General features: G+C 46.1%; 1 protein-coding gene across 2 annotated transcripts in view; it reads right to left on the minus strand.

Moving 5' to 3' along the window:
- Positions 1–425: 425 nt before the first annotated feature.
- BRPF3 (bromodomain and PHD finger containing 3) overlaps positions 426–26834 on the minus strand; it is a 45208-nt gene continuing 18799 nt past the window's right edge. The window contains exons 5-13 of one of the 2 annotated variants that reach the window (XM_074977535.1): positions 25571–25699; positions 24880–25192; positions 22856–23125; positions 20355–20855; positions 18376–18469; positions 12388–12485; positions 8454–8551; positions 5188–5342; positions 426–2852 (exon numbers count right to left, since the gene is read on the minus strand). In XM_074977535.1, the coding sequence (XP_074833636.1) occupies positions 2669–2852; positions 5188–5342; positions 8454–8551; positions 12388–12485; positions 18376–18469; positions 20355–20855; positions 22856–23125; positions 24880–25192; positions 25571–25699 (1842 nt within the window). In that variant the 3' untranslated portion in view covers positions 426–2668. Of the gene's footprint in view, positions 2853–5187; positions 5343–8453; positions 8552–12387; positions 12486–18375; positions 18473–20354; positions 20856–22855; positions 23126–24879; positions 25193–25570; positions 25700–26834 lie in introns of both variants that reach the window. The other variant, XM_074977534.1, reaches the window with a different exon arrangement.

Raw genomic sequence — 26834 nt, forward strand, 5'->3', positions numbered from 1 at the left:
TTGCTCTTTTGCCTGTGGGTGAATTTCTTGTCCTCTGCAGGAATATTTTCATTGTCTACAGCCATCCATCCCACCTGGAGCCCTTCACTTTACTGCCTTACAGAGGATAAAAGAAAACAATCCATAGCATCCAGTAACTAGCGAGGGACCCGGAGGAGCCATGGAGTCACTCCTCAGACAGAAGGACCCTACCTTGCAATCCGAGAGATCCCATGCTGCTTGCCAGAACAGGACAGCTCTGCCAGGGGCCCTGACACTATGAGGAAGAAGTACATGCAAGATACCAGGACTTGCCTATAGTATCATCTGGTAATGCAGGCAACCTTATTAGGTTTCTTGCATGTTTCTCATCTCAGGGGACTGGCTGAGGGTAGGAAAAGAGTCTGCAAGAGTCTGAGCACACCAGGAAAACACGACCAGAAATGTTACATTAGAACATTTATTTCTCAGAGAGAAAATATAGTTTCAGACAGTCAGATTATAGTAGGTAAAATTAGCATTTTTTCTTTACAAGCATAGATTTTCTTATTACCTCTCTTATACCATCTGATATAAACAATTCTAGAAAGCAAATAAACTCACTTTCTACAATAAATAGAGCGATCTGTGCTTTACAGCAGACTGACAGTAACGTTTAGGTCCCGTAGCAACAGCAGGATATTAGCCAATTAAAATTCTAAAATGTCATTTAAAAAAAAACATAAAACAAAACAAAAAAGGAAACAAAACAAAACAAAACAAATCCCCCACCCCCACCATCCCCAAGATCTTAAAACAGTTATACACTGGTCACAAGTCCACAGCTGAGCTACTATCTGGAAAAAGTGTATGTTCCTTTAAATAAATTATACTGTGTGCATACAAAAAGACCCAGCAACGCAACTGAGGACTTCAAGAATGGTGACAATAGGCCTGAATAATTTAGAACAATATTTTACAACTATGTACATAACTTCCTTCCCTATCCACACTCAGTAGGGATTATTATTATTTTTTACAAAATCCTATACCCCGTCCTTATATGTTACAGGTATGTTCCTTAAAGTGTGGATCCATGTCCCAAAGTATAAGAAGTGGTACTTTAAAAAAGTAGACCAAGTAGAAATGGCAGTGATTCCCCCCACCCGTTTATTCTTATTCTTATTTTGTCCCCACCATCTCTTTAGTATGAAAAAGTTAAAATAATAAAAAAATATTAAGTTAAAAAGCGAAAGGATGATAGTCTGTCTACAGTCGTGATCTGCACCTTTGGTTCTTAAAATTTAAAAGGAAAAAAACCCACAATGGAACAGAGAAGAGAAATTAGAAGTCCTTCCTTGGCTAATAAAAAAGAAAAGGTTTAGTCATCAGCTTTTAAACATCCACTGCCCCTGGTTTTGCAATACAAAAGCAGTAAAACGGGGCAGAGCTGCGCTCTTGTTTTCTGTTTTGAATACGTCACAAATGCTAGAGACCCCAAAGAGCAGGGAAGAGACAGTTTTAAGTGAGAGAGGGGAATGATTACAGACACTCCAGCCAGAATGATCCAGTCGCTGTTTTAATTCAGTCCAAACCAAGCTGGAGGAAAACTTTAAAACACTGTCAGAAAAAATAAGGGCAAAGAAGAATTGGGGACCAACTGCTAGTTGTTTTAGACCAAATGTGCAAAACAGGACACCACGGGGTGCGTCTGTCTCACACCCAGATCAACTTTCAAGTCCACAAAGATGCCCCAGCTGATTAGACACTTCCAAAATTAGGTTAATAAAACATAAAAGATGTTTCCTTGCCCAGACTCAAAGCTCTGTGTAATATGAAGTAAATGTTTTGGAAATACCATAGCCAGTGAAATTGAAATTTACACATGAAACTATCAACTAAACATCTCCATCACCCACCCAAAGGGAGAAAACAAAATCAGGGAACTTGGTTTTTCTATTTAAAGCTCTGTGCATCTGTGCACGTAAGTCTGTGTGCGTGAGAAGAAAGGGAGAGTTACCAAAATATGAGCTCAATCTTTTCTTGTTGCGGTGAAAACCTACCATGAAAACACAGGCTGTATCCATAGGCTTGAGAGTCATAACAAGAACAGTAGGCGGCAAATGTGTTAATGATGTGGGGTGACCAATGTCATTTTAAAATAAAATTAAAAAAGTCCAGTGATGGTTATTGTAAATTTGGCACATGACAGTCCAGCTGGAGTTCCACTAAGGGGTTATTTACAGTGGTGATGGACTCCAGAGAATTATGCAGGGCTGCCTGCAGACAGAAAACCAAAGCAGCATGGGGCATGAAGTCCAACCATCAGAGCGCAGCTTCCCCCACCTGTCACCGGCTGGCTGTGACTTCTGCCAAGGCACAGCTGTCACCCTGCAGCTCTTCCTGGCTTCTTTCTTGTGGTCCAGCCTGAAACGTCACTTCTTCTCCTGCCGGCTCTTCGGTGAGACACATTCAGAAAGAATCCGGACAGGCTTTTTGGCACAAATCAAGGTACTTCGTAGGAGCCACTCACACTGCTGTGGATAGTGCATCTCTCACAGGAACACAAAAGAACACAGCAGAAAATCCCACCACGCTCCTCCAGGCAGGGAAGAATCCCCTACCATTCTATGCCCAGCAAGGTCCACTGTGCCAACGTGTGCAAGCACTGGGGCTGAGAAAACGGGGCCGAGTGGGCACTCCTGACTCCCTACAGGTAATTGGACGTGACGAAGGCATGGTCTCCCCGGACACGGCTCATGTGGATCATTGCTCGGTCATACGCCACCTGGACGGATTTGCGGATGCTGGTTTTACGGCCCTCCATCATCTTCAGCTTGTCCACTGTGTCGTCCACTCCCAGCAGAAGAACTTTGTCCCGTGGGAGCCACTGCCTGCAATCCAAGAAGAAAGAAAAAAAGAGTCACAGAGAGAAATGGAAAAAGGGCGGCTGGGAAAGAAAGACCAACACCCTGGGGCCACTGAGACTTCCAGCCCTTCCAAGGCTACAGGCTACAATCATCCTAGCTTTGCACAAGGCTAAATTATCTAGCCAATCTGACCCCACTGCATGGATGTTACCAGGGACAGGATCTGATGAGATACCCTTTTCCCCAGGCAGGCAGGAAACCATTATAAACACCAATCTCCTGAATTGTGCCCATTTGTCCTATGCAGCAGCTGCCGTCACTTTGTTCATAACAAGCTCGTAGCATTCTCCAATGATGCTACGTGTTTGTAAATGTCCAGCTTTTAACAAAACCTCTACACTCCCCTTTCTAACCCAATCCTCACACAACCCTGCAGACAGGAGGGAAAGACAGTCAGTGGATCACTTCAACTGCCACAGATCGGGATACTCCGAAACTCTGGTACCAGCCACTGTCGGAGTCAGGACACTGGGCTAGATGGACTAATGCTGTAATGTCAGTCAATCATTCCCTCTCCTCCAGCAAAGACACGAAAAAATGCACTGTCCCAAAGAGCAGCAAACACCTCCTCTGAAGCATTGAGATGGAAAGCGAGCTCCAGACCCATCAGTGTGAAAGCCCCACGCTGTACCAGGAAGTTGTTGGCACCAATGCTCTGGACAGCTCATGGATCACCTAGGTCTGCTCTGGCAGACAGGTTCCAAACCTGGCTGCTCTCCCATAGAGCTGAGCTTTACTAATGAATGCACTAGAACACACTACACAGAGGTTTTACAAGGTGTTTGTTAAAAACAGACTATTCTCACCAAAATGGGATGTGGCTGCCTAATTCTCTTGGGCTCCTTTGAAAACCCCAGCCTCATTCCATTTTGCGATGTCAAGGGGAGAGACAAAAAATAATAATACAGAAGCAGTAGCAGCAGAAATAAGCTCATTCTTTCTCTTCTGGCTTTCCAGGTGCAAGTGTCTGCTGCATGCCTAGGTTGCTCAGAGCTCTCTAATGCAGCGATTTGAAGAGCACCTGGAAATTACCTGCCAGGCGACTCTGATCTTCACTGTCGACCCCTCTGTACTTGTGTGAGCTCCTGAGTCCTTAATGCCGCTCCTGGTGGGTGTGGCTATTGGCATCATTGGTAGGACTCACCTCTCTCCCGCTACATCTGCCGGGCTGTAATCGTTTTGGTCCCAGGCCGTGGGGGAGACAAGGTGGGTGAGGTAATGTCTTTTAGTGGGCCAACTTCTCCAGAAGCTCAAAAGCTTCCTTCTCTCACCCACAGAAACTGGCCACTAAAAGACATTTGCTTACCCCCTTGTCTCCCTCTTGATGTTTTGTTCCAGTTTTACAGCCTTTACATTGCTTCACACATGGATTTTGGGGGTTTACTGCTTAATTTCAAAGCACTCCATTGACTTAGGGCTTGTTATACCTTGTAAACCTGGCCATCCATGAGGCCCAGAGCAGCAGGGTATTTAGTTTGCTTAAGACCAAATGACAAAGTCCTCAAGAGCTAGGCATAAAATTTTCATTTGGTTGCCTTATGACAGATGCCTAAGATAGCCTGGTTTGGAAACTGCAGGCACTCTGCAGCTCTGAAATATAAAGCAGCGCATTTAGGTGTCTAAATATGGAATAGCCTAATGTTTTGAAAATGCTGACCTAGAAATGCTGGCAAAGGTTCTCTACAACTGGCTGCACACATTGCCTCAGCTTTCGAAACAAAAGGAACTTATTACTGGCTGCTGATTTTGACTGTAAAACTAGATCTTAATACAATTCATAGAATCATAGAATTCTAGGGTGGGAAGGGACCCCAGGAGGTCATCGAGTCCAGCCCCCTGCCTAAAGCAGGATGAACCCCAACTAAATCATCCCAGCCAGGACTCTGTCCAGCTGGGACTTAAAAACTTCTAGGGATGGAGATTCCATCACCTCACTAAGTAACACATTCCAGTGCTTCACCACCCTGCTGGGGAAATAGTTTTTCCTCATATCCAACCTACACGTCCCACTCTGTAACTTGAGACCGTTCAGCATGTTTGGATTCCTGTGGGGTAAGGCTACTGTGCAAAGGCCTCTTCCAGCTGTTCATCATGTAAGCAGAAGATCCCAGTAACACACATTCAGTAAGAGAGCAGTGTGCAGGCCATTTCAATGAGATTTTTGTGACTGCTGTGCCTTTAAAAATCCCCCGCCTCTTCCGTCAGCCTTAATAAAGACATGCCTTCTATGCCCCCTTGTCCAAAGATTCTGTTAAATCGTCCTTCGACGCAGCCCATCCTGCAATATCTGTTCACTCACCAGGTCCTCTTGTTGTCAAAGAACAGGACAAGGTAGAGCTTTTCTCCTGCCTCGGTCTGTTTCTGCTCCCCCAGCTTCAGCACATCCAGCGGGGGAACAGGGATGGGAACTCCATTGTGAAGGAGGCCCTCACGTGGCATCTTGGGATCAATTATCTGGAGAGACAGAGGAGGTACACAGATTAGTACTCTGAAGGCCGTGCCACAGAAAGCCTCTTGCATGTTAAGCCTAAGTCACAGGGGTCAGCTACCTTTCCAAGGTTGACTTTTTGACCTCTACTTCCCAGTACCGGTGAAACTCTTTAAAGTCACTACTTACAGCAGCCTCATTAATAAGTGAATAAGTGAAGACGAAGAGCTTTCCCGTTTAGGGCGTGGCTGGCAGCATTAACTGGTCTTTTGTTAATCCACACACCGCATGGCTTTGACCAAGCTCCAGGCCACGTGAGGGAAGAAGGGGTGGGTGGGGCTGAGCTCCCACATGCTGATGAAAATCGTCTCGCGTGCCACTCTTGGCACCTGTGCCGGGGATCACTGACCCCTCACCTAAGAGGACAGTCCTGCTCTGTGCTACCTGAGCAAAAATGCATGGGAGGCTGGGGGGTAGGGCGGTAGAGACAACCTGCAGGGAACCACGGGGAGGAAGAGGATGTGAGTGCATGCAAAAGAGCTCAGACTTTTTATGGCAGATGTGGGATTTCCCAATGCAAAATACATCTGTGCTGACAGGGGGGCTCCCAATCTGCTCCGCATCAGAGATTAAACATGTTCATAGCTGAGCAGAGTGCTTTTTTTGTGCTGGTACTGAGTACTGGCACCACAGCAGCCCCATGCCTGGGACTGGGTGGGGTAGGGAGCGGGGAGCTGGCCGAGCACTGGCCAAGCAACATGCAGTCTGAAGCCAAAGAGTTTACGTGGGACGTCAGTCAAGACAGAATTGGGTAATGGAAGCCATATAAGCACCTAAGCTAGTAAGATTGCCATTATGATGATAATTTAATATTTGCATTACAACAGCAACCCCAGGCTTGTGATCAGGATCAAGGTCCCATTATGCTAAGCATGACACCCCAGAGAAATGGTAAGAGAGTGTACTACCTTATCAGTACTCCCCTTCTTCCAGTATGCCCAAGCTAGATAACTAAAGTGACCAATTGCACACAAGTAAGAGGCACCCTCCTTGCACACAGTCTTCGTAGAATGAATTTTGTGTCTCGGCACATGGACTAATGTGGGACCCTCATAAAGTCTCCCACAAGAGGTTGATTTTGAAATGGAAAGGACACAAACATACAGCGAGGCACTGTCACAATACTGTATTTCTACATATGTGCCAGTACCAAGATATAAGTCAATAACTTAGTATAAACCCAGACTTTTATTATCTACAGAGATCTTTCTCCTCCACATTCAGGCAGTAAATATAACAAGATTATTATATCCAATAGACATATGTTGATCCCATGTCAGTTTTTCCCGGCTGCAATTCCATTGGAGTTACTGCTGTGGACGTACGCTGGTGCTCAGGCAGAAATGACCAGGTGCCCGACAAGTACACTAGCTCAGAAGGAGAAGCTGAAATTGCAGAAACCAGACATGAAACCAGGTCCAGTCATCTGAGTTTTCTGACATGGGCGCAGAAATGCTTCCCACTGGCTTGGATGACCAGTGGAGATAATTCGATAATGCCCTTTCAGAGTGCAGCAGATAATGTCCAGTTTCACACAGGAAATAAGGCTCTGTCTATACTGAGGTAACAGGTTAAAAACCAACCTTTGACAGTTTAAACTCTGCTTGTGGCCAAACCAGGATCTAGGTGCCTTAGTTGGCCAATACAAGATGGCACAGAAGAATTGTTCTCTACCTTAGGCTCCTGTCTGAGCTAAGAACATGGATTATGAACATCGTTCTAGCATAGTTTGGTCCTGTCTAGCGGTGGAATTTTGCCTGGCCACAACCAAGTATAAACCCTGGTTAAGCTCAAGCATGGTGTAAAAACTGTCGTTATACCAGCACCTTTGTAACTTCTGTGCCTTTGTCTACAGCAGCTTTTACTTCCTCCTATTTTCCACCAGAGGCTTACCAGTGCCCATCAGCTTTCTGTCTATCCTAGCTCATCCAACAATGCAGATGCATGAGTGGAAGCCAAACTGAGAAACTACACAGGTCACAGAAGCAAAAAGATCAACTTAAGAGATGTCTTTGTTATATGCAGCAGAAACTGTGAAAAACAGAATCATGCTTGTTGCTTCTCTGGCTTCTGTTCAAACCCATGTGAGAATTCTCCATTTTTGGGTCATTTAAATAATGCTCGAAAACCAAACTGTGCTAACTGCAGTTTGAGCAACAGTTGTTGGTTGTCTTGTCATGAAATCCAGCAAGTTTCCTTTAAACCCCGGATGCCAAGTCTATGGATTTCTTTGGCCAGGTCCACATTTGACATTAAAGTCGATTGTAGATATGCAGTTCTAGCTACAGCAATTGCATAGATGGAATTGACTTATCTACAATTGACTTATCTGGCCATCCTCACAGAGAGAGGTCAACAGGAGAATCTCTCCCCTCAACCTCACTTACTCCTCGCAATATTGAGGACGACAGAGGTCAAGTGTTGACCCCAGATAGTTCCATTTTGCGTGTCTCCAGTAGGCACGTGAAATCGAACCCCAGAAAATCAACCTTGACCAGTCGATCTTCCGCATAGTGAAGACATACTCTTAGTAACAGCCTGTGTATCAAGTCTGAAAGGTACTCAGGGACTGTTGTTCAAAAGGCTGGACACCTCAGCTCTGGAGCAAAAATGCATGTGCAACTGCATGACTTGCACATGCAGTTATTGTAACTCTGTACACAATCACTGTATATCCACACATGAAAATGGCCAATTAGGAATCTGCATGTATAACTACAATAACTATGCAAGCAACAGTGTGTAACTGCACACTCATGTCTCACAACCTCAGGTGTTTTGCCATATAGCACCACCAGCATAGGTAGTTCGTGCAATGCACCAGAACAGTGACCAGGATAGGAGAAGAAAGTGTTCCTTGCCTGGCACCCACAGATGTCCATTTTGCAACATTTTCCCAGTGGTCTGAAACAATGAGCAAACTAGCAGTTGACCGGCTGAAGGAAAGAACCAGGGATTACGGGATCTGGAGGGAGCTTCTCTTTTTCTAATGGGTGATGCTTTATCCCCAGCACGACTCTGCGCTGCTAAAATTGCTGCGGCAGAAGGGGAGGGGTTTGTGCAACAGGTCGACTTACCAAGGCAGGGTAGGATGGATAGCCTCGACACTTTGCCCACACCAGCTCCAAAGGTTCCAGTTCAGCATGGCTCTCAAAGGGCATCAGGAGGTTTCTGCCTAAGGGGATGCAAAGAGCCATGACTTTAGCATCTGAGCATTAGTATCTAGAAGCAGGGGAACAGAAGAAACTGCTCTGTCTACTAACTCAGACACGCCAGCCTACACAGTCTCCAAAGCAGGCAGGCGAGACTGCTATTGTGGCTAAAATTCACCAGCTCAGTTCCTGGCTTGCTTTTTAAAACTACTCGCTCAGTGGTCAATGTGCAGCTGACATTTCACTGGGTTCAAAATAAACCTATATCCGCCCCGTTACTCCATGAAAACATACATGTCACCACTAGTATGTGTGCATCCACACAATGTTACAATCAACACCACTTACCTGATGGAGGGCTGCAGGAAAACATAAAGCCCCTTGTTTATGCCTTCTGCTGACGCTCCACATCTCTGCTCCCAGAATCTGTGCTCTTGTGCAATACCAGAAACAGAGCTACTTCTCACCTTTGTGCAGAGGTGGACCAGGGATAAATTAAAGAGAAGGGCCTTGGGTAGGCAGCACTCCCTGCTCCCCCACTCCTCTTCTCTTGGGATGGTGCAATGAGAGCTCCCCTATCTGAACTAATCTATTTTAATTACAGAGCTGGACAATGTGGCTTCAAGATTTCAGGTCTTGGAAGTTGAAGACTAGGGTTTGTCCAACTGTGACTATAAGGTCACTTGTGTGGACATTATTTCATGGACCACCCACAGTGCTAGGGGCTGTACAAACACAGAACAAAAAGATGAGTCTCCCTGCCTGGAATTTCCCCAGCCACCTCCTAACTGACAAGAGGTGGTCTCACTAGTCCCATGCCAACCTGCTCTCTGCTGATGCAAAATTCATATGGCTTTGCCTCTGGGATGCACTGCAGCCCTGCTCAGCCTTAGACTAACATTAAAACCTAAATCATTACCTCCCCACTAGCAAATCTGTGCTCTGGCTCTTCCACATTCTGAAACACTCTGCCTTAGCTCAGCAGGATCTTACGGAGAGGTCTGCCTTAGGCAGGTCCTTATCTGTGTTTCATATGCGATGTAGGGTTTAGGGGAGCTCCTGCTTCCTGGTTTCTTGACAGAACCAGCCAAAATGATTTGAGGTACATGAGGTTGGATACTCAATGGTCCAGAGCCCTCAAACAATGGCAGAAGTGCTTCCAAGGGTCAGACATCTTAAGAGCTGGGGAGTTTCTTGTGGCACTCAGACAAAGGAATGAGAGTCCTGCACTGATGCTTTCATTACAGAAATATTAACTCGATTATACAGCTGGAGAAACTGAGAGAGAAAGAGGCGAAGTGACTTGCCTGAGACTGAACAGCAACTCAGTGGCAGAGCTAGGAGACACTGTGGGTTCTCCATACCACTTACCATCTCTACCAACCAAACACACTGAAGATGTGGTTTTATGCTCCTTTGAGCTATCACAGTGTTGCATTTGGGCTTTTCACCTCTCTCTGCTGATCACACAGCCCAGAGTTTTACTAGGCAGCTCACAGTTACGTATATTCAGCTATTTTACCACCTACGCCACACAACTCTCTAAAATATCACAAGTTGTGAACACTATAACAAAAGAACCCCACAGACACCCATAGAAGATGCAAGAGATAAGCCTTATTAATGCTGTGGTGATATATATTGTCAGACTTGCAAGATAAGAGCCTCTGAATTCAAGGGGTAGGATCACCACAACACCCTTCTAACTGCCTAAACCCCTGGTGTCCAACACACTAGCCACATGTGGTTATTTGGCTGGTTGAGAGTGGCTGGTTGGCTTGAACAATAAATATATTTTCAGAATAATGTGGACAGTTTGCTTCGGAATTGGTCGGACACCACAGGAAACTGTAACCGCACTCACACGCCTGAATCGAGAAACACCTTTAATATACAAACACCGATCAGAGTCCATTCTAGGGTAAAAGGGTGAAACTCCCTGAAAATCAAATGAGTTACATTAGTGGTGAATTTGGCCCAATAACTCCCAGAACACAGTTATAATGGGTCAAATACACCCCAAATGAAATCCTACTGAAATCAGTGAAGATACGTTAGGATGAATCTGCACCGCTGCTCATGCAGCAGGTTTTTTTTCAGTGGAACACAAACATTCAGACTTTTCTGCTGTCATGAATCTGGCTGTTTAACCTCTGCAGGGAATCATCCCAGCTCAGGCTGATGGAGTAAGATTCGTTACCATTTCTATGACAGCCAGAAGAGTTGCAGAAGTTCCACGTGGGACACAAAAGACTTATCTACTAGCTCCGGGCTTTGGAGAAATATATGATCTATTTTTTCTTTTGCTATGCCAATGTGAGGTTAAAACTCACAGTGCTTTCCCATAGATGCTGCCCTCTGCAGGAGTGGGCCCTCTATGTAAAGCTTATCTCAGCAGCAGTTTGCCAAATGCACAATGTCCTTGACAATAATCACTTCCACTGAGATAGGAGACTGAGTACAGCGGCTGTAAAGAAGGGAACAGATGTATAGTAGAGATCTCAGCTGCGCAGTGTAAATCTGCAATAAAGCCACTGACTGGCCTCAGAACCTGATATCAGAATGTGCTTGCAGATGTGCTTAAAAACCAGAGAATGGCCTTGGATAGTATTGGAGGAGTGTGGCTTACTTACACTGAGGTATAACGCACACTGCCAAGGCAAGCAGTGATAGCAGTAGGACAGTGTCCAGCTATGTAATCAGCTTCAGAGACAACACACCTTTTATCAGTATTACCGTAAACCCTCGAGTTACATGGGGGTTGCGTTCCTGCAGCCCCAGAGTAACTGGAATTTTCAGATACGTTGAGGGGAGCTGGGAAACTGATCAGGGCTGGTCAGCTTCCTAGCTCCCAGAGTGGCAGGGAGCTGGAAACCAGGGGACAGCCTGGTTCCAGTCTTCCTACCGCTTGCAGGAACTGGGAAGCTGACCAGCTCATGGCTGGTCAGTTTCCTGGGTCTTGCCAGTGCAGGGGAGCCAAGAATCAGACTGCTGCTTGGTTCCCAGACGCTTGCTGGACCTGGGAAACTGACCAACTCAGTTTTCCAGTTCCTGCAAGTGGAGAGCTGGAAACCAGGCTAAGGGTCTCCTCCCTCCCTTCCCCCAACTGCATGGCTTTCAGACAGCTGCACGGTTGGGGGAAGGGAGGAAGAAGGCTCCAGCTGCGGAGTCTTCCTGCCCTCCTGGCCAGGGACCCCACAGCTGGCTCTGCTCCAGTGATGGGGCTGTGGGGTCTTCCCCACTCACCACACTGCCCCCCCACCCCCCCCACGTAAACTTGAGATACATAAGAACATAAGAACGGCCATACTGGGTCAGACCAAAGGTCCATCAAGCCCAGCATCCCATCTGCCGACGGTGACCAATGCCAGGTGCCCCAGAGAAGGAGAACAGAAGACAATGATCAAGTGATTTATCTCCTGCCATCCATCTCCTGCCCTTGTTATGAAGGCTAGGGCACCATACTTTATCCCTGGCTAATAGCCATTTATGGACCTAACCTGCAAAAATTTATCAAGCTCTTTTTTAAACCCTAATAGAGTCCTGGCCTTCACAGCCTCCTCCGGCAAGGAGTTCCACAGGTTGACTGTGCGCTGTGTGAAGAAAAATTTCCTTTTATTAGTTTTGAACCTACTACCCATCAATTTCATTTGGTGTCCCCTAGTTCTTGTATTATGGGAAAAGGTAAATAATTTTTCTATATGCAAGTTGAATGAGCGTATCTCAGGGGATTACTGTATTTATTATTTGTACAGTGGCAGCACCTCACTCACAAACCAGGACACATCATGCCAGGCTCTGCACAGACATAAAGACTATGTCTGCCCCAAAGAGTGTTTTCTATAGACATTATTCTCACCTGAGCCACTGTAATCAGAGTCTCCATTCACACCGTCCAAGAAGGGGACCCGAGAAAGGGCTGGCTTCCCTCGACTACGTTTGGGAGGAGTCAAACCACTGTTAAAGAGAAAGAAAAGTAGATTGTTAGGGAAAGCAAGATTTCACCGCAAACACAGCAAAGTTACAGGATTCTCCAGCTGTTTGGAAAATGCCAGGGAATTATTGCACTGATGCAATCTTGATATGAAAAGAACACCGAAGGGCTACCTTCAGAAGACCTCATTAAATGCTCCAGTAAAATTCACCAGTGCATCTGTTGTGGTGTGTTTGCACAGGTGCAGTTACAGAGGCCTGCTGAACTTAAGGGAAAAACTCATCAAAGAAGCGTATGTGAAGAGTCAACCCTTTAACACTTACATGTACGGAGTTTACCTTGTTTGTGTTTAGACACTGGAGGACAAAAGAAAAGCCAAAAACTTTTAAATGATTTCTAACAGATAAACAACAGGGATCCAGTATCAGATTTTCAGGACCTCTTTTTCCTTGTTCTTTAATACTGAGAATGTTTATGAAAACAGTACCTCTACAGCTAAAGAATTTAGTAACTCTATTTTTGTTCCCCACCTTAAAATTTTCATTTGTAACATCATAGTGATTCCACAGTAACCAACTGATCTGAAAAGTCTCAAAGGAATAGCTGTGTTTTATTTATAAAAAACAATGAGGAATCCTGTAGCACCAAAGAGAACTGACCCTGCATAGAATAACCGTATGTTTTCCAGGAGGCATCAGCTAATTTTCAACTCCTTGTTTCTGTGTGCATCATCCAAGCCTAATGTCATTTTTGAGGCGTGAATTGCTTGTAATTATAATAAGCGTTTACACAGCAGCGCTTTTGCTCTTCAAAGTGTGTTACAAACATTAGCTGATTCACAGTTTTCCTGTGAGCCAAGTCAGCCAAACAGCATTTTCCCAGTTTTATAGATATGAAAACAAACAAAAGACCTAAAGTGACACAGAGTCCAGGCTACTGCTCTTGTCCTTAGACCACGGGACCATTCTTGTTCTTTAAGGGATGTCCAGTGGATATATAAATAGTTACCCAATGTATTAGAACTAATTAAAACCCAGTTCTTTCACTCCTGCTCACACTAAGTAGCCCTTTACTCTGTGAACACTTGCATTGGTTTCGATATCCCATTGGCTTCATCTGGTTGACATATGGAACAAGAGTCTACTTAACTTCACTAAGGGCTTATCTCCACTACCTCCCTCCTTCGAAGGAAGGATGGTAAGAAGGGTGTTGGAAGTTTATCAATGAAGTGCTGCAGTTCATATGCATCACTTCATTAAGCAAATCCCCCACCCCACCCCCCACGGCAACTTGGAAGTTTTAAACTTGGAAGTGCCAGGACAACTTCCAAGTCCCTTTACTCCTCAAAATTTTAAAACGTTTAAACCGTCAAAGTTGTCATGGGAGTGGGGTGGAATTTGCTTAATGCAGTGATGCATATGCACTGCAGCACTTCATTAATAAACTCCCAACACCCTTGTTACCATCCTCCCTTCGAAGGAGGGAGGTAGTGGAGACAAGCCCTTAGTGAAGTTAAGTAGACTCTTATTCCATACGTCAACCCAATAAAGCCAATGGGAGGGAGGTAGTGTAGACACAGCCTAAAGCTGTGTCTACACGTGCACGCTACTTCGAAGTAGCGGCACTAACTTCGAAATAGCGCCCGTCGCGGCTACACGCGTCGGGCGCTATTTCGAAGTTAACTTCAACGTTAGGCGGCGAGACGTCGAAGTTGCTAACCTCATGAGGGGATCGGAATAGCGCCCTACTTCGACGTTCGACGTCGAAGTAGGGACCGTGTAGACGATCCGCGTCCCGTAACGTCGAAATTGCTGGGTCCTCCATGGCGGCCATCAGCTGGGGGGTTGAGAGATGCTCTCTCTCCAGCCCCTGCGGGGCTCTATGGTCACCGTGGGCAGCAGCCCTTAGCCCAGGGCTTCTGGCTGCTTCTGCGGCAGCTGGGGATCCATGCTGCAGGCACAGGGTCTGCAACCAGTTGTCAGCTCTGTGTATCTTGTGTTGTTTAGTGCAACTGTGTCTGGGAGGGGCCCTTTAAGGGAGCGGCTTGCTGTTGAGTCCGCCCTGTGACCCTGTCTGCAGCTGTGCCTGGCACCCTTATTTCGATGTGTGCTACTTTGGCGTGTAGACGTACCCTCGCAGCGCCTATTTCGATGTGGTGCCGCGCAACGTCGAAGTTGAACATCGACGTTGCCAGCCCTGGAGGACGTGTAGACGTTATTCATCGAAATAGCCTATTTCGATGTTGCTACATCGAAATAAGCTATTTCGATGTTGGCTTCACGTGTAGACGTAGCCTAAGAGTGGCAAAACTGATCTAGATCATATTATTAGTACGATTCCCTCCATAAGGGGTGACGACAAGGTGCACCACTAAGTGCGAGGAACTTGAGAGGCACTGTGCCTCAGAGAGGCTCAACGTCTGAGAATGGGAAATAAATACGAAGAACTAGAAGTCTGGGGAATGAGCAGGAAGAACTAGAAATGTTAATGAATAAATACAACTATGACATAGTTGGCATAACAGAAACTTAGTGGGATAATACAAATGACTGGAATCGTGGGATAAAAGCCTACCTGCACAGGAAGGATGGGAAGGGAAAATATATTAACCATGTGCACACTTGGGCAGAGGTTGAGATGGGAATAGGATACAGACTTGTGGAAAATCTCTGGGTTAGGATAAAAGAGGTAAAAAACAAGGAGGATGTCCTGGTAGCCACCGCAGGCCCCAAGGCAAGATGCGTGGGGGCCCTGGGTCTGTGCCTCAGAACGTGTGGGGACGTGGGAAGAAGGGGTGTGGTCAGGGTAGCCAGTCTTCAGCCATGACCAGACCACAGTATGTCTCTGCCCTCTCCCTCACGGAGCTCAGAGCAGCTGTAAGGTGGATGCATAACTGGTTGGATAACCATTCACAGGCAGTACTTATCAGTGGTTCACAGGCATGCTGGAAGGGTATAACAAACAGGTATCTGAACAGATCGGTTCTGGGTCATGTACTGTTCAGCATCTTCACCAGTGATTTAGATAATGGCATGGAGAGTACACTGCCAAAGTTTGCAGACAAGACCAACCTGAAAGGGACCGCAAGTTCTTAAGAGAGTAGGATAATAATTCACAATGATCTGGACAAACTGGAGAAATGATATGAAGGAAATAGGATGAAATTTAATAAGGACAAATGCAAAGTACTCTACTTATGAAGGAACAATCATTGCACAGGTACAAAAATAGAAAATAACAAGGAGTACTATGGAAGGGGATCTGGTTGTTGAAGTGGATCACAAGCTAAATGTGACTCAACAGTGTAATACTGTTGCAAATGAAGCAAACATCACTCTGGGATATATTAGCAGGAGCGTCGTACACAAGATGCAAGAACTAACTCCTCTGCTCTACTTGATGCCCATGAGCCCTCAAGGGGAGCAGCATGTCCAGTTCCAGGCACCACATTTCAGGAAAGATGCAGAAAAATCCAAGAAAGCCGAGAGAACAGAAACAAGAATGTTTAAAGATCTAGAAAACATGACCTATGAGGGAGGATTGAAAAACAGAGTTTGTTTAGTCAGGAGAAGAGATGACTGAGACGGGACACGAAACCAGCTTTTGAGTTACATAAAAAGTTGTTACAAGGAAGAAGCAGATAATTTTTTCTCATTAACCTCTGAGGATAGGACAGAAGCAATGGGCTTAAGTTGTAGCAAGGGAGATTTAAGTTGGACATCGGGAAAAGATTCCTGTCAAGCTAACCACTGGACTAAATTGCCTAGGGAGGTTGTGGAATCTCCATCATTGGAGCTTTTTAAGAGCAAATTAGATAACCACCGGTCAGGGATGTCTAAATAGTCCCGCCACGAGTGCAGGGGACTGGACTAGAAGACCTCTCAAGGTCCCTTCCAGTCCCATGATACAATTCTATGATTTGCTGAGGGAGTTAATTTACTACACATCTTCCCTTAAGGGGTCTAGTAAACCTCCTTACTCTTACTTTGCTAGGCCTCTACTAAGCACCTTGAAATTGTGATCTGTCCTTATGGTGTGTCTGCAGGGAACTGTCTTTGTGTTCCTTCCAACAACAGGCAGGTGAAGACAAGTTACAACTGAGCCCTATAGGTGGTGGTGATAGGGCTTGGGGGTTGGGGCAGGTTCTATCCACATGCTGTAGATGGTTTTTATTCCCTGCTGTCCAAGACGCTCAGAAATACTTGTCAAAAAACTTCAAGATTAGTGAGTACTGTGAACTATCTTTGTGTAAAAAAATGGGCTTTAAAAACTACATGTAAATTATAAGAGCAACTAAGAAATTCTAGCTTTGTGCCTCCCCCAACATATGTATTTGTTTTTCAAGAAAATTTTTATTAAAAAATCCATACTGAGTCTGCTCCTGGGTTAAAACATGCTATATTAATTTCAAGCCAGAACCGAGTTCTGTTGACTAGTTGTATCCCTCTGAAAACAGGTTCATAACGAAAGCACAAATCATACCTTAGCTACAACAGCAAAATTATAGACTTCCGTTGACAGCTAATATTTTGGAACACAATGTACCTCCCAGAGCAAAGTCTTCATCCTAAAAATGCTCCTCTGACTCAACCTCTCAATGGAATAATTTGTTAAAGGAAAATGACAGTGATTTGTTTTAAATCGTAGCCCCGTTCCGAAAAGGTATGTTTGTGGGGACAGTCTGATGCCCTCACAGACCACATAACGCTGATGGGTCAGGGCCTCGCACAGCACAATGAGTGTTTTCTGCAGAAGGAAGAAGGGCCTAGTGCAGTGTTCCTCAGATGGTGAGCCATAATCTCAGAGGTGTCACACAAGGCCATGGGAGGTTGTGAGATGTTGAAGAGATAAAAACTTTCACTGCAATCTAAAACAAAGGCAATCTTACCTGCCCGCTCATATGTTTCCCCCTTCAAGGTCAAGTATTCTCTGGCTGATAGCTATGAGCACTGCTATCTGCAAGCATCTCACTTCAAACGAGGGCGTCAGTTTTTGGCTCCGACAATTGTGTGATCAGGGACAAGATACCTACCTAGTCTGTCTCAGTCCCTGCCTGTAAAATGGGGACACCATCTTCCTGCCTCAGGGCTACCGGCAGGTGAAAACTTATTAATGACTGTGAGCGGCTCAGATCGTGAGCAGGGTGGTGAGACAGCCAGAATTTATGGTCACACCCCCAAAAGAGAACAGTATTGTCAATCGTACCATGTACGCTTGTGACTACGTCAAGTGTTTTCAGCCAAAAAGGGAGATCAGGTGCTCAGTTTACACAGAAGTCAGTCTTGCCTGAGGTGCAGAGAATGGAAAATGATCATCGTCTAAGCACAGCTGGGGAATGAAAGCAGCAAGACTGGTAAGTGAAGGGGGCCCATATTCACCTCTGGGGGATTGGTCTGACCTGGTAAGGCCTTTGTTTCCCCAATTTTGGCTGTCTGGCACTAGACATACACACGTAAATGCAGCTAGAACACACACATGTATCTCAGGTGTACATCAGTACATCTGACACATCAAATGCTGTCATGCGATTAGGAGCCAGCTTGAGAATTATATCGGGAGCACAAAGGACGGAGACAATAAGAGGCTTTCGGCTCTCAGTCCAAACATTCACAGAGAAGTTAACAAACAACCTGAACAGGATTTTATATGATGAAGCTGTCTGAGAAAAAAGGGCAAGGAAACCGCGACGTGCGCATGTGTGGGTGTATGCGTGTACCCTTCTGCTGCGCACTGACTGCTCCCTCGTGCACTTGGATCCAGTTCCATTTTGAAGCAGGATAGATCAAAGCATCCAACAGAACTTTCACTGTGCGGCAGGGAGCTCCGTGCAGACAGCCAGTGCATGGCAGGCTAGGGTTGGGTTTACTTCCACCCCAGCTTCATCTTTGTGTGTGGACAGCAAAGGGGACTTACCTGCAGGCCTCGAAGGTCAGCCTGCTGCCAAGGCCGGAGCTACACTCCGAGTCAGACCCGCTCTCCACATGTTTCCCAAAGCCGTTGGTCACACCTTCTGAGAAGACAGAAGAGAATCAGCTTGGTTTGCTTCTCCCAAACACCAGGATGCTTGAAGGGGGAGACCCAGGGACACCACAGCCTGCTCAGGAACAGTCACCCTAACGCTCCAGATTCTGCAGCGCAGGAGAGTATTATACCAATAGCCAGGGACAAGTCACCAGATATCTGGTAAACCACAACTATCTGGCGTAGGCTGGAGCATCCCAGGCCACGGCTCACCTGGAACTGGGGCTGCTCTGACTGATCCAGAGTGCCCCTGTGCGCACTGTGCTGGACCAGTTAGCCAGAGCTAATAACTGGTTAACCAATTAAATGAGATTTGACATCCCTACTCTGTCGTTGTTGCTACAATCTCTGAACCAGTAAATACAGATCAAGGAACCACAGATTTCTGGGGGACCCGATTCTAGTAACACACATCATGCTGACCTATTTGCTTCAATGGTAAAGCAAATCTTATACACCATTCATAACCCCTCCCATTAAGGTAAGTCAGCCAGCTTTGAAGTTGGGGCAGGGACTGAATCAAAAAAGCAACATTTCAGGTCACAGGAAAAAGAAATAAATGCCTGTTCAGCAGTCAATTTCCTGATATCCTGTCCTACTTCTTCTTTTTCAATTTCATCCTCTTACTCTTAGCAAATCCTAACCCACCTTGAACAGCTTTAAATCATTCTTCTCTTTCCTTTAAGCATCTGGAGATGGTTCCGATACGTCCCCCAACTAGGAGTCACTGCTTAGACAAACTGCATTTAACTCATTTCCATTAATCATTCCTGATGAGTCAATTACCCAATTGTGATTACTTATCTGAAAACTTTCTCCAATCTGTTAACATCTTTCTGGCTGTGAGCTGTCCTTGAATTATTGCAATAGCCCAGGTGTGAACTTATTAAAGTCTCACAAAGACAAACTACTGTTACCTCCCTACCCTGTAACGCTTCTGAATAGACAGCCCAAAATCACAGACTTTATTTGCCACCCTGTTCTCTTTCCAGATTTCCCCCTTTTATTCATTATTTTTGCTTTGAATTGTTCTGACTCAGCTGCTCTCCCCCAAACACACACTTGGCATCGTTCTAAAGTCGATCTCATTTAGCACTTTCTCCCCACATTCTGAACCTCCAAAAGGGCCCACCTCTTGTCATCGGGTTTTGTAAGTTGGGATCACCTGTAAATTTAACTGAAATGAAGTTTAACATAGCACTGTCTCATCCGACGCCAGACATCATGTTGTGGAGAGCATGGGCTGCTACACCTCTTTGGCTCCGTGGCCCATCATGCTCCCCCAGTCAGGGCCTGGCAGAGATACCGGGGCCTAACCAATTCATCCCTGTGTTGGAGAACTCTCACTCCTAGAGGGGGGTCCACCCACATCTACCTCTGGGCAGAGGGCGGTGCTGGAAAACATGCATTTCTAAGCCAGTCCCTGGGACTCCACTTTCCAGGACTGCCAACCGGACCCTGCTAAGAAGCTCTGCTTTCAAAAATGAATAAATCGCCTGCTCACACACGAATGCAAAGCTCACTGGGAGCAGGAAGAAGAGATGCAGCCCTTTGTTGAGAAAGGGGAAAACTTACACCCTCGCAAGCCACTTTGCCATACAGCCCCACTCCTCCACCTCTGGGCTGACTGCAGAAGGCGCAGTTCCTCTGGGTAGATACCTACCTAGCCATCATTTGACCCTACTTATTTAGCACTGGAGCCTGACAATGCCCACGCATCAACAACTGGCTCAACAACCCCTTTCAAGCGGCTAGAGGCAGCAGCTGACCCTGTGGGAGTCTGGAGGCTGTATTTAAAGGCAATTGGGCTGGGTGGTCAAGCGGTGCTGACCAGGAACTCCCGTCCCACCCCCAAAGCCCAGAGGAGTCACCTGTCTCTCTCGACTGCCTGGGGGATTTCTCGCCATCACTGGGGCTGCAGCTCCCACTCCGAACCCGTTTCCGGGCTCGTCGCTCACTCTCCGCGTTGGAGGGGGAAAGCTGTCCACTCTGGCTGTGGTCCTCTCCATTCTCCAGGGGGCAGTCCAGACCCTGCTGCAGCTTCACCCCATTCTTAGCTTTTTTAAAGAGGACAGAGGTACGCCTGCCCACGCCACTGAAGGCGGGGCTGGAGGGAGCGTCTATGGCCTGTAGCGCCAGTCCGTTCAGCCCACTGTCACTGAGCAGGCGTTGGAAAGCCTGGCTCTCCCTCTGCAGGGTCTTCTTATCAAAGAGCTCGCCCTCCGACTTCATCCGCTTCTGCAGTCTGTTCAAGGACTTGCTTTCACTGATGGGTTTGAGCGTTGGAGGGTCCTGCAGAGAGTCCAGCTCAGACAGGGAGGGAGCAGGTCCCGTGGGCTCCAGGGTGGGGGGGTGGGGGGGCTTGGTGTCATCTGCAAAAGAAAGAAAGAATCCGCTTGAGCATTAATAGGAAGTGTTTCTCCCCAAAATACCGATAACAACTCTGTGCCTTTCCTGTGGAGGCGGGAAAACCACGGGCTCCCGTGATGACAGATGCCTGTTACTCTCCATTATGGGCCCAGGTAAAGATACAGGTCAGAACTAGAGTGCCCCCATCTAAGAACAAATGCGTGGGGGCGGGGGGGTGGGGGGGGAGGAGAATTACTGGAAATCCAGAGACAGGTAAACTCCAGAGAAGTGCCACTCTTGGGACGAGCTACACAGCCTGGTTCAGGCTGGGCGTGAAGGGCACCAGATAAAGGGAGAGCTTTTGAAAAAAGAAGGAGCCTGAACTAAGCCTAAGCCACTCATTTTGAACCTGGAATTGACATGAAACTGTAACCAAAAGAGTAACACCTCCCTGGAGAGGCCTGAAAGATTCTGGGACCCTACACAGGGCTCCTTCTCAAAGACAGGCTACACCCAGTAAGCCCAGCATGAATGCAGACTGTACTGTTTTCTGGCATGTTTACTGTCTATTGCTCTGGTCTTATAATAAACATACTACGCTTTGTGGAAGCTAGCTGCTCAATGGTAAAGCTGCCAGAGTCCTTCGGAAAGCAAGGTCAAACCTGCTGCGATAGCCATAGAGAACTGCAGAGGGATTGCAAGCCTACACCCCCAGCCTGGAGAGAGCGACATGGCTCCCTGCCCACAGAGGAATGAGGTCTGTGACCTAGAGGGGCACCCCTGGAACAGATTATGGAGGAAATGGTGCAGTGAAACCCAGCTCTGTCACGTACTCCCACAACCTCTCCTCTCACACACCTCCAGCCTTTCCTGAGAGCCTTGTAGCCAGGCTTCCCTCTAATTTTCTCCATCCATGGGCAGAATAAATTTTGTTATGTGCAAAAAGGCATTTGCAGACATGCACCACCGACAGAAGCACATGCTGCCTGGCTGTGGGTGGCTGTGGATGTTCTGCCGATGTTCTGCCAATCAGCTGGGCGGCACCCGAATCTCTCCTGGGTGGCCGCACAAGCGCTCAGCTTACAAGGAACACTTCTTGTAACCCTATTCCCAATTCCTGAAGTGTCAGGATGGTTTCTGATGCCCGACTTCCTGTTGACAGCCTGCTCCAGATTGTTTCGAAAACTCGCTGCATGTGGTACATACCTCTTTCTGATACAACAAACACCTTTTCCCAGCACACAGGTGAATGACACAATCATCTAGACTAGTGGTTCTCAACCAGGGGTACCTGTACCCTTGGGGGTACACAGAGGTCTTCCGGTGGGATACATCAGCTCATCTACATGAGTGTTTCTCAACCTAGGGATGGAGCCCTACCCCCACTGCGGGGCACAGTGCACACACAGAAGAATGGCATTAGAGCATGGCAAGCAGGGCAATTACTAGAGATTCCATGTCACAGGAAACCCAGCAAAGCTAAGGGATATGTTTCAGCCCCAGACAGTGGGCCACAGGATTCAGACAAAGTTCACAAGTGAAACATGTACACAGTATTCATATTCCAATTGATTAAAGTTATAATTTTAGAGTAGAAATGAGAGTCAGGAATTTTTCAGTAATAATGTGCTGGGACACTTCTATATTTTTATGTCTGATTTTGTGTGCAACTAATTTTTAAGGGAGGTGAAACTGGGAGTATGCAAGATAGATCAGACTCCTGAAAGGGGTACAGTAGTATGAAAAGACTGAGAAGCCCTGCTCTACACTGAAATATAAGTACAGTATTTATATTCCAAATGAGAAAGGAAGCAATTTTTCAGCAATGCTGTGGCACTTCTGTATTAGGTCTGATTTTTAAGTAGTTGTGAAAGTTGCAGATACTCGAGACATAGCAAACTCCTGAAAGAGGTGCAGTAGTCTGGAAGGGTTGAGAACCACTGATCTAGACCGTCCTCTGCAATGGGTTTCCCTTCGTGCACCGGCGGTAGTGGACTCCCTTTCCCTTGGAAGCCTCTCTCACCTTTCTCTCCATCATCGTCCTGCTCTCCTCTTAGCGTTTTGTCCAGCTCCTCCTCCCGGGAGGCAGGTTCTCCATTGGGCATGGTCTTGTTCTGTTGATGGGCCAGCTTTTGCCGGATGGAGTTGATCTCACGTCTCAAGAGCCGGATGCGTCGGGTCCGGGCGCCGCTGGACCGCATGGTGCTCACCATGTCCAGCTTCTCCAGCAGCTCTTTCAACTGCGCCTCCAGTGAAAGGTGAGCTCGATTCTCGGGGAGGAGAATGTTGTCCACTGCACCAAGAGGAGAAGCAAGTGTTAAGAACTAACAGCTGACATCTCATGCACTCGAGCGTGAAAGAAAGGGGCTACATTCCTTGAAGGAGGGAATTTCACTGTACCAGCAACAACCATTCCAAGGCACAGCCAGGCACCTGACTGCAAAGATAATTAAACACTTGAACAAGCTTCCAAGGGAGGTTGTGGAGACCCTGCCACTGGAGGTTTTCAGGCACCAGTTACGCAAACACCCCTCAGGATGGTCCTGGTTTACATGGTCCAGGAGACTGGACTAGACCACCCCTCAAGGTCCTTTCCAGGCTATGTTTCTAAGATTGTACTTGTTAATGTTAGTGGCAAATGCTATGCTACTGGTGAGGGGTTGATGAAGTCTTGGGGCACATTCCAAGAGGAATGCATCCTTTGGGAAGCAGATCACCGACAGAGAGCTCCTTGGAGGAAGGGGAAGCAGTAGGAGGAATGGAAAGCAGTGGTCCAAAGAAAGTTCAGCAAAGTAATTTCGTACTGTATGGGGTTAGGAACAAATGCTTCAGAGATGTACATTTGTCTTGTGCTGGTGGTTTCTACCACTGAAGCAATCACAAGTTCAGGACATGCTAGGAATAACGGTCTCTGCGACAAGACTATTGCTCTAGTGTTTTCTGTATTCTGGGTCACAATACCACCAACACCTCTGGTGTCTCTTTCACAAGGAATTCCTTTCATCCCCCAACCTCCACCCCATCAGAACATACCACCTTTTTGACTACAAAACTAACTTTGTTGAGAAGACATGCGGTCATTAAGTCCAGTGCAAGGAGAGGAGTGAAATGCAGTTGTGACACAAAATAACCACAGAAATTAGAAACAGAAGACACTGTCCCACTCTACCTGCTGGCAAACATATCGTTCCTACAATCAATTGCCCCAGTAGCATGCAACTGATCTCTTGGTGAAATGCACTGGAATACCTTTGTCATACATGTTAAACTGCAGCAAACCTGCCTCCCAAAAGAGGCAGAGAGAGGGAATGGTAGGCCAAGTTCATACAGTACAACACAGCCTCAACCTGCATGAATTTGTCTTTTCAAGTCTCTTCAATAATATCCATTTTACATTAGAGCCCAGTCCATGAAGTCCACAGCAAACAGTGAACCTAGTTAAGGTCAGGGTCCCTAGGGAGCTAGGTTCACTACCCAGCTCTGACACAGACCTCCTCCATGACCTTGGACAAATTACTTGATCTTCCATGTCTCAGCTTCCCATCTGTAAAAACATTTCCCTGGCTCACAGAGTGTGTTGTGAGGATAGATTTGTGATTATTAGATGAATAAAGCCAGATTTTCAAAAAAGCTCAGAGCCACATTTCTAAGTGCTGGTCAGCCACAATCAAGGAAAGATTGTCCAAAATACTCAACAACCAGCAGATCCCCCAGCAGCACCACAAACTTTCAGAACAGTAGTACACTGTGAGGCTCTTTCAAGAAGCTGTCCACTCTTTAACTCCCTAAAGAAGAGCGAAAATTGTTTGAAAATCTGTCTTGGGTAGCGGGTGTTGAGCTAATCTGAAATCTGGTCCATAGAGGTTACCGTGGGAGCCACATACATTCCTATATAAGTAGATGGATGTGCCCAATCTTATATCATAACTGGTGGATATAGTTTTTGCCCAGGCAGAGTGATCAGAATGCTGTCTGGTCCTACACACAGAGCCTAGGAGTCTGGCTTCTACTGGACTATCGTAAAATTATGCAACCCGAGGAACTTACCATCTTCCCAAGAAAAGCGATAAAAGTCTTCTGTTTTGGGTGACTCGGGCAGGTGAATCCCCACATTAACGTCAAAGCCGATGTTTTCTGCCTGCCGTCGCGCATGGCGTAATATCGCTCCTCCGAGGTCTCTCAGCCGGACAGCTGCTCGGTGGAAAATCGTGTCTTTAGCATTATACCTCATGCAGTTGGTAACTATAAGGTTAAAGTCTTCCTCAAACTCATCCAAGGTTCGGTACAGGTGGGACTCCAGCTTCCGCCTCATGGTGGAAAAATCCATTGGCTTGGAAATGAATTCCAGGTAATCTGGAACCTAAACATATAAAACCTGTACAATTACAAAAACCATTTACTAGCCAACCAGAGCGCATCCATCATAAGCACTCAATGTCCTTTCCACCTGCAGAAGGGATAGTGTCATCAAGGCACACATATTCCACCCAATTGAGCCAGATGTGTCCCGCTCTGCAGAATGAAATTACTCGACTGAGATGGCTGTAGTCAGCTTCCTGGGACACCCAATATGAGTCTCCTTTAGAAATTCCTTAGTTCATGCCAACTGAGGGCAAAGATGGTTTGAGCTCTCTCGAAAAAATGCCCTTCCCCTTCCAACTGTGACATCATATGAAGGTCTTCCCTCCTTCCAAGCAGCAACCCCACCTGACCCTCAGCTTCTAGGAAAGATACTTGCCTCATTCAGGTTAACTGGTTCTGCAAAAATCTGGGCCGGATCCTTCTCCTGCAGCAGGTCCAGAGTTGTGCGCAGCAGCACATTGAAAGGAGTCAGCTGTAACTCCATAGCAGCCTGTTGAACTTTGACCTGGGAAAGGAATCACACACAGTTATCAAAAATGGAAAATGCAAGTGGCATTCCCCTTACTTCCATTAAATTAAAACCAACTCTGTTCTTTAATGGCAACTTCTGGCCTCAAACTTGTTTCTGAAGCAGGTCTGATCAAGTACTTGCTTCTTCTGTTTGTAATGCAGAATTTAAAAAAAAATACTTTGCAGTGTTCTGGGTCATACAGGTAAAGAATTTGCCTTCTTACTATCTAAACAAAAATAATTGCTGCCTAAATTTAATATCTGATACATTCTCTACCAGAGAACTAAACCTGGTAAACTAGGGTACTAATTTAGGGCATTAATCTAGGGTACTAATCTAGGGTATTAATCTATCTCATAACACTAGAACAAGGGGACACTCAATGAAATTAAAAGGCCACATACAGGAAACACCTTTTAAGGCCTCACAACATAGCCTATGGAATTCTAGTCTGAAAACGTCAGACCAATTAGCAACATTATTTTTCAAAGTACATTTAAAAGATTTAGGCATTTTCTACGAATAGCAACATCCAGGGTTACATAAGATAAAATAAATAAATTATCAGGGATATAAACTCCCATGTTTCTGTGCATAAGTTACTTTTTACTCCACCCCCTCACAAGGGTATCAGCATTCACAGCAGGATAACCCCAGTCCTGTAAATCAGGAACAACATAAACAAGATGAACCAGTGCTGGCACCATCAGAAGGTCGCAGTCACAAAATGGACAGAGTCCAGTCAGCTGTCACTAGAAAGGATTCCCAACTGGACAAGCTCGTAAACAAAATAATATTGAGACCAAGATGGAGAGTGTGAAAGAAATCTGACCACGCAAGTTGGTATAAACTTGAAAAACTGCAAGCATGAACAAGTAAAATTTCCAGTTTAGTAGGTGGTCTAAATTTTAGAATGGCCTCTCTCACGAAAAAAACACTCCAGGAGTGTTTGCCTTTCTAAATGGAGAAATCACTCTTAGCGTGATGGTTACCAAAATACTGGAATAAACATTAAGGAAGATCTAGTTTCTGCTGCACAAGCGCACAACCCAGGCATGGGACAGGAATAGCAGGACTGTTGCAGGTCAGGATTAAAACATGCAGGTAGTTACATAAAGAAGCTTGCACA

Source organism: Carettochelys insculpta, chromosome 26 (assembly GCF_033958435.1).
Source record: "Carettochelys insculpta isolate YL-2023 chromosome 26, ASM3395843v1, whole genome shotgun sequence".
In the NCBI taxonomy this organism is placed as follows: Eukaryota; Metazoa; Chordata; order Testudines; family Carettochelyidae; genus Carettochelys; species Carettochelys insculpta.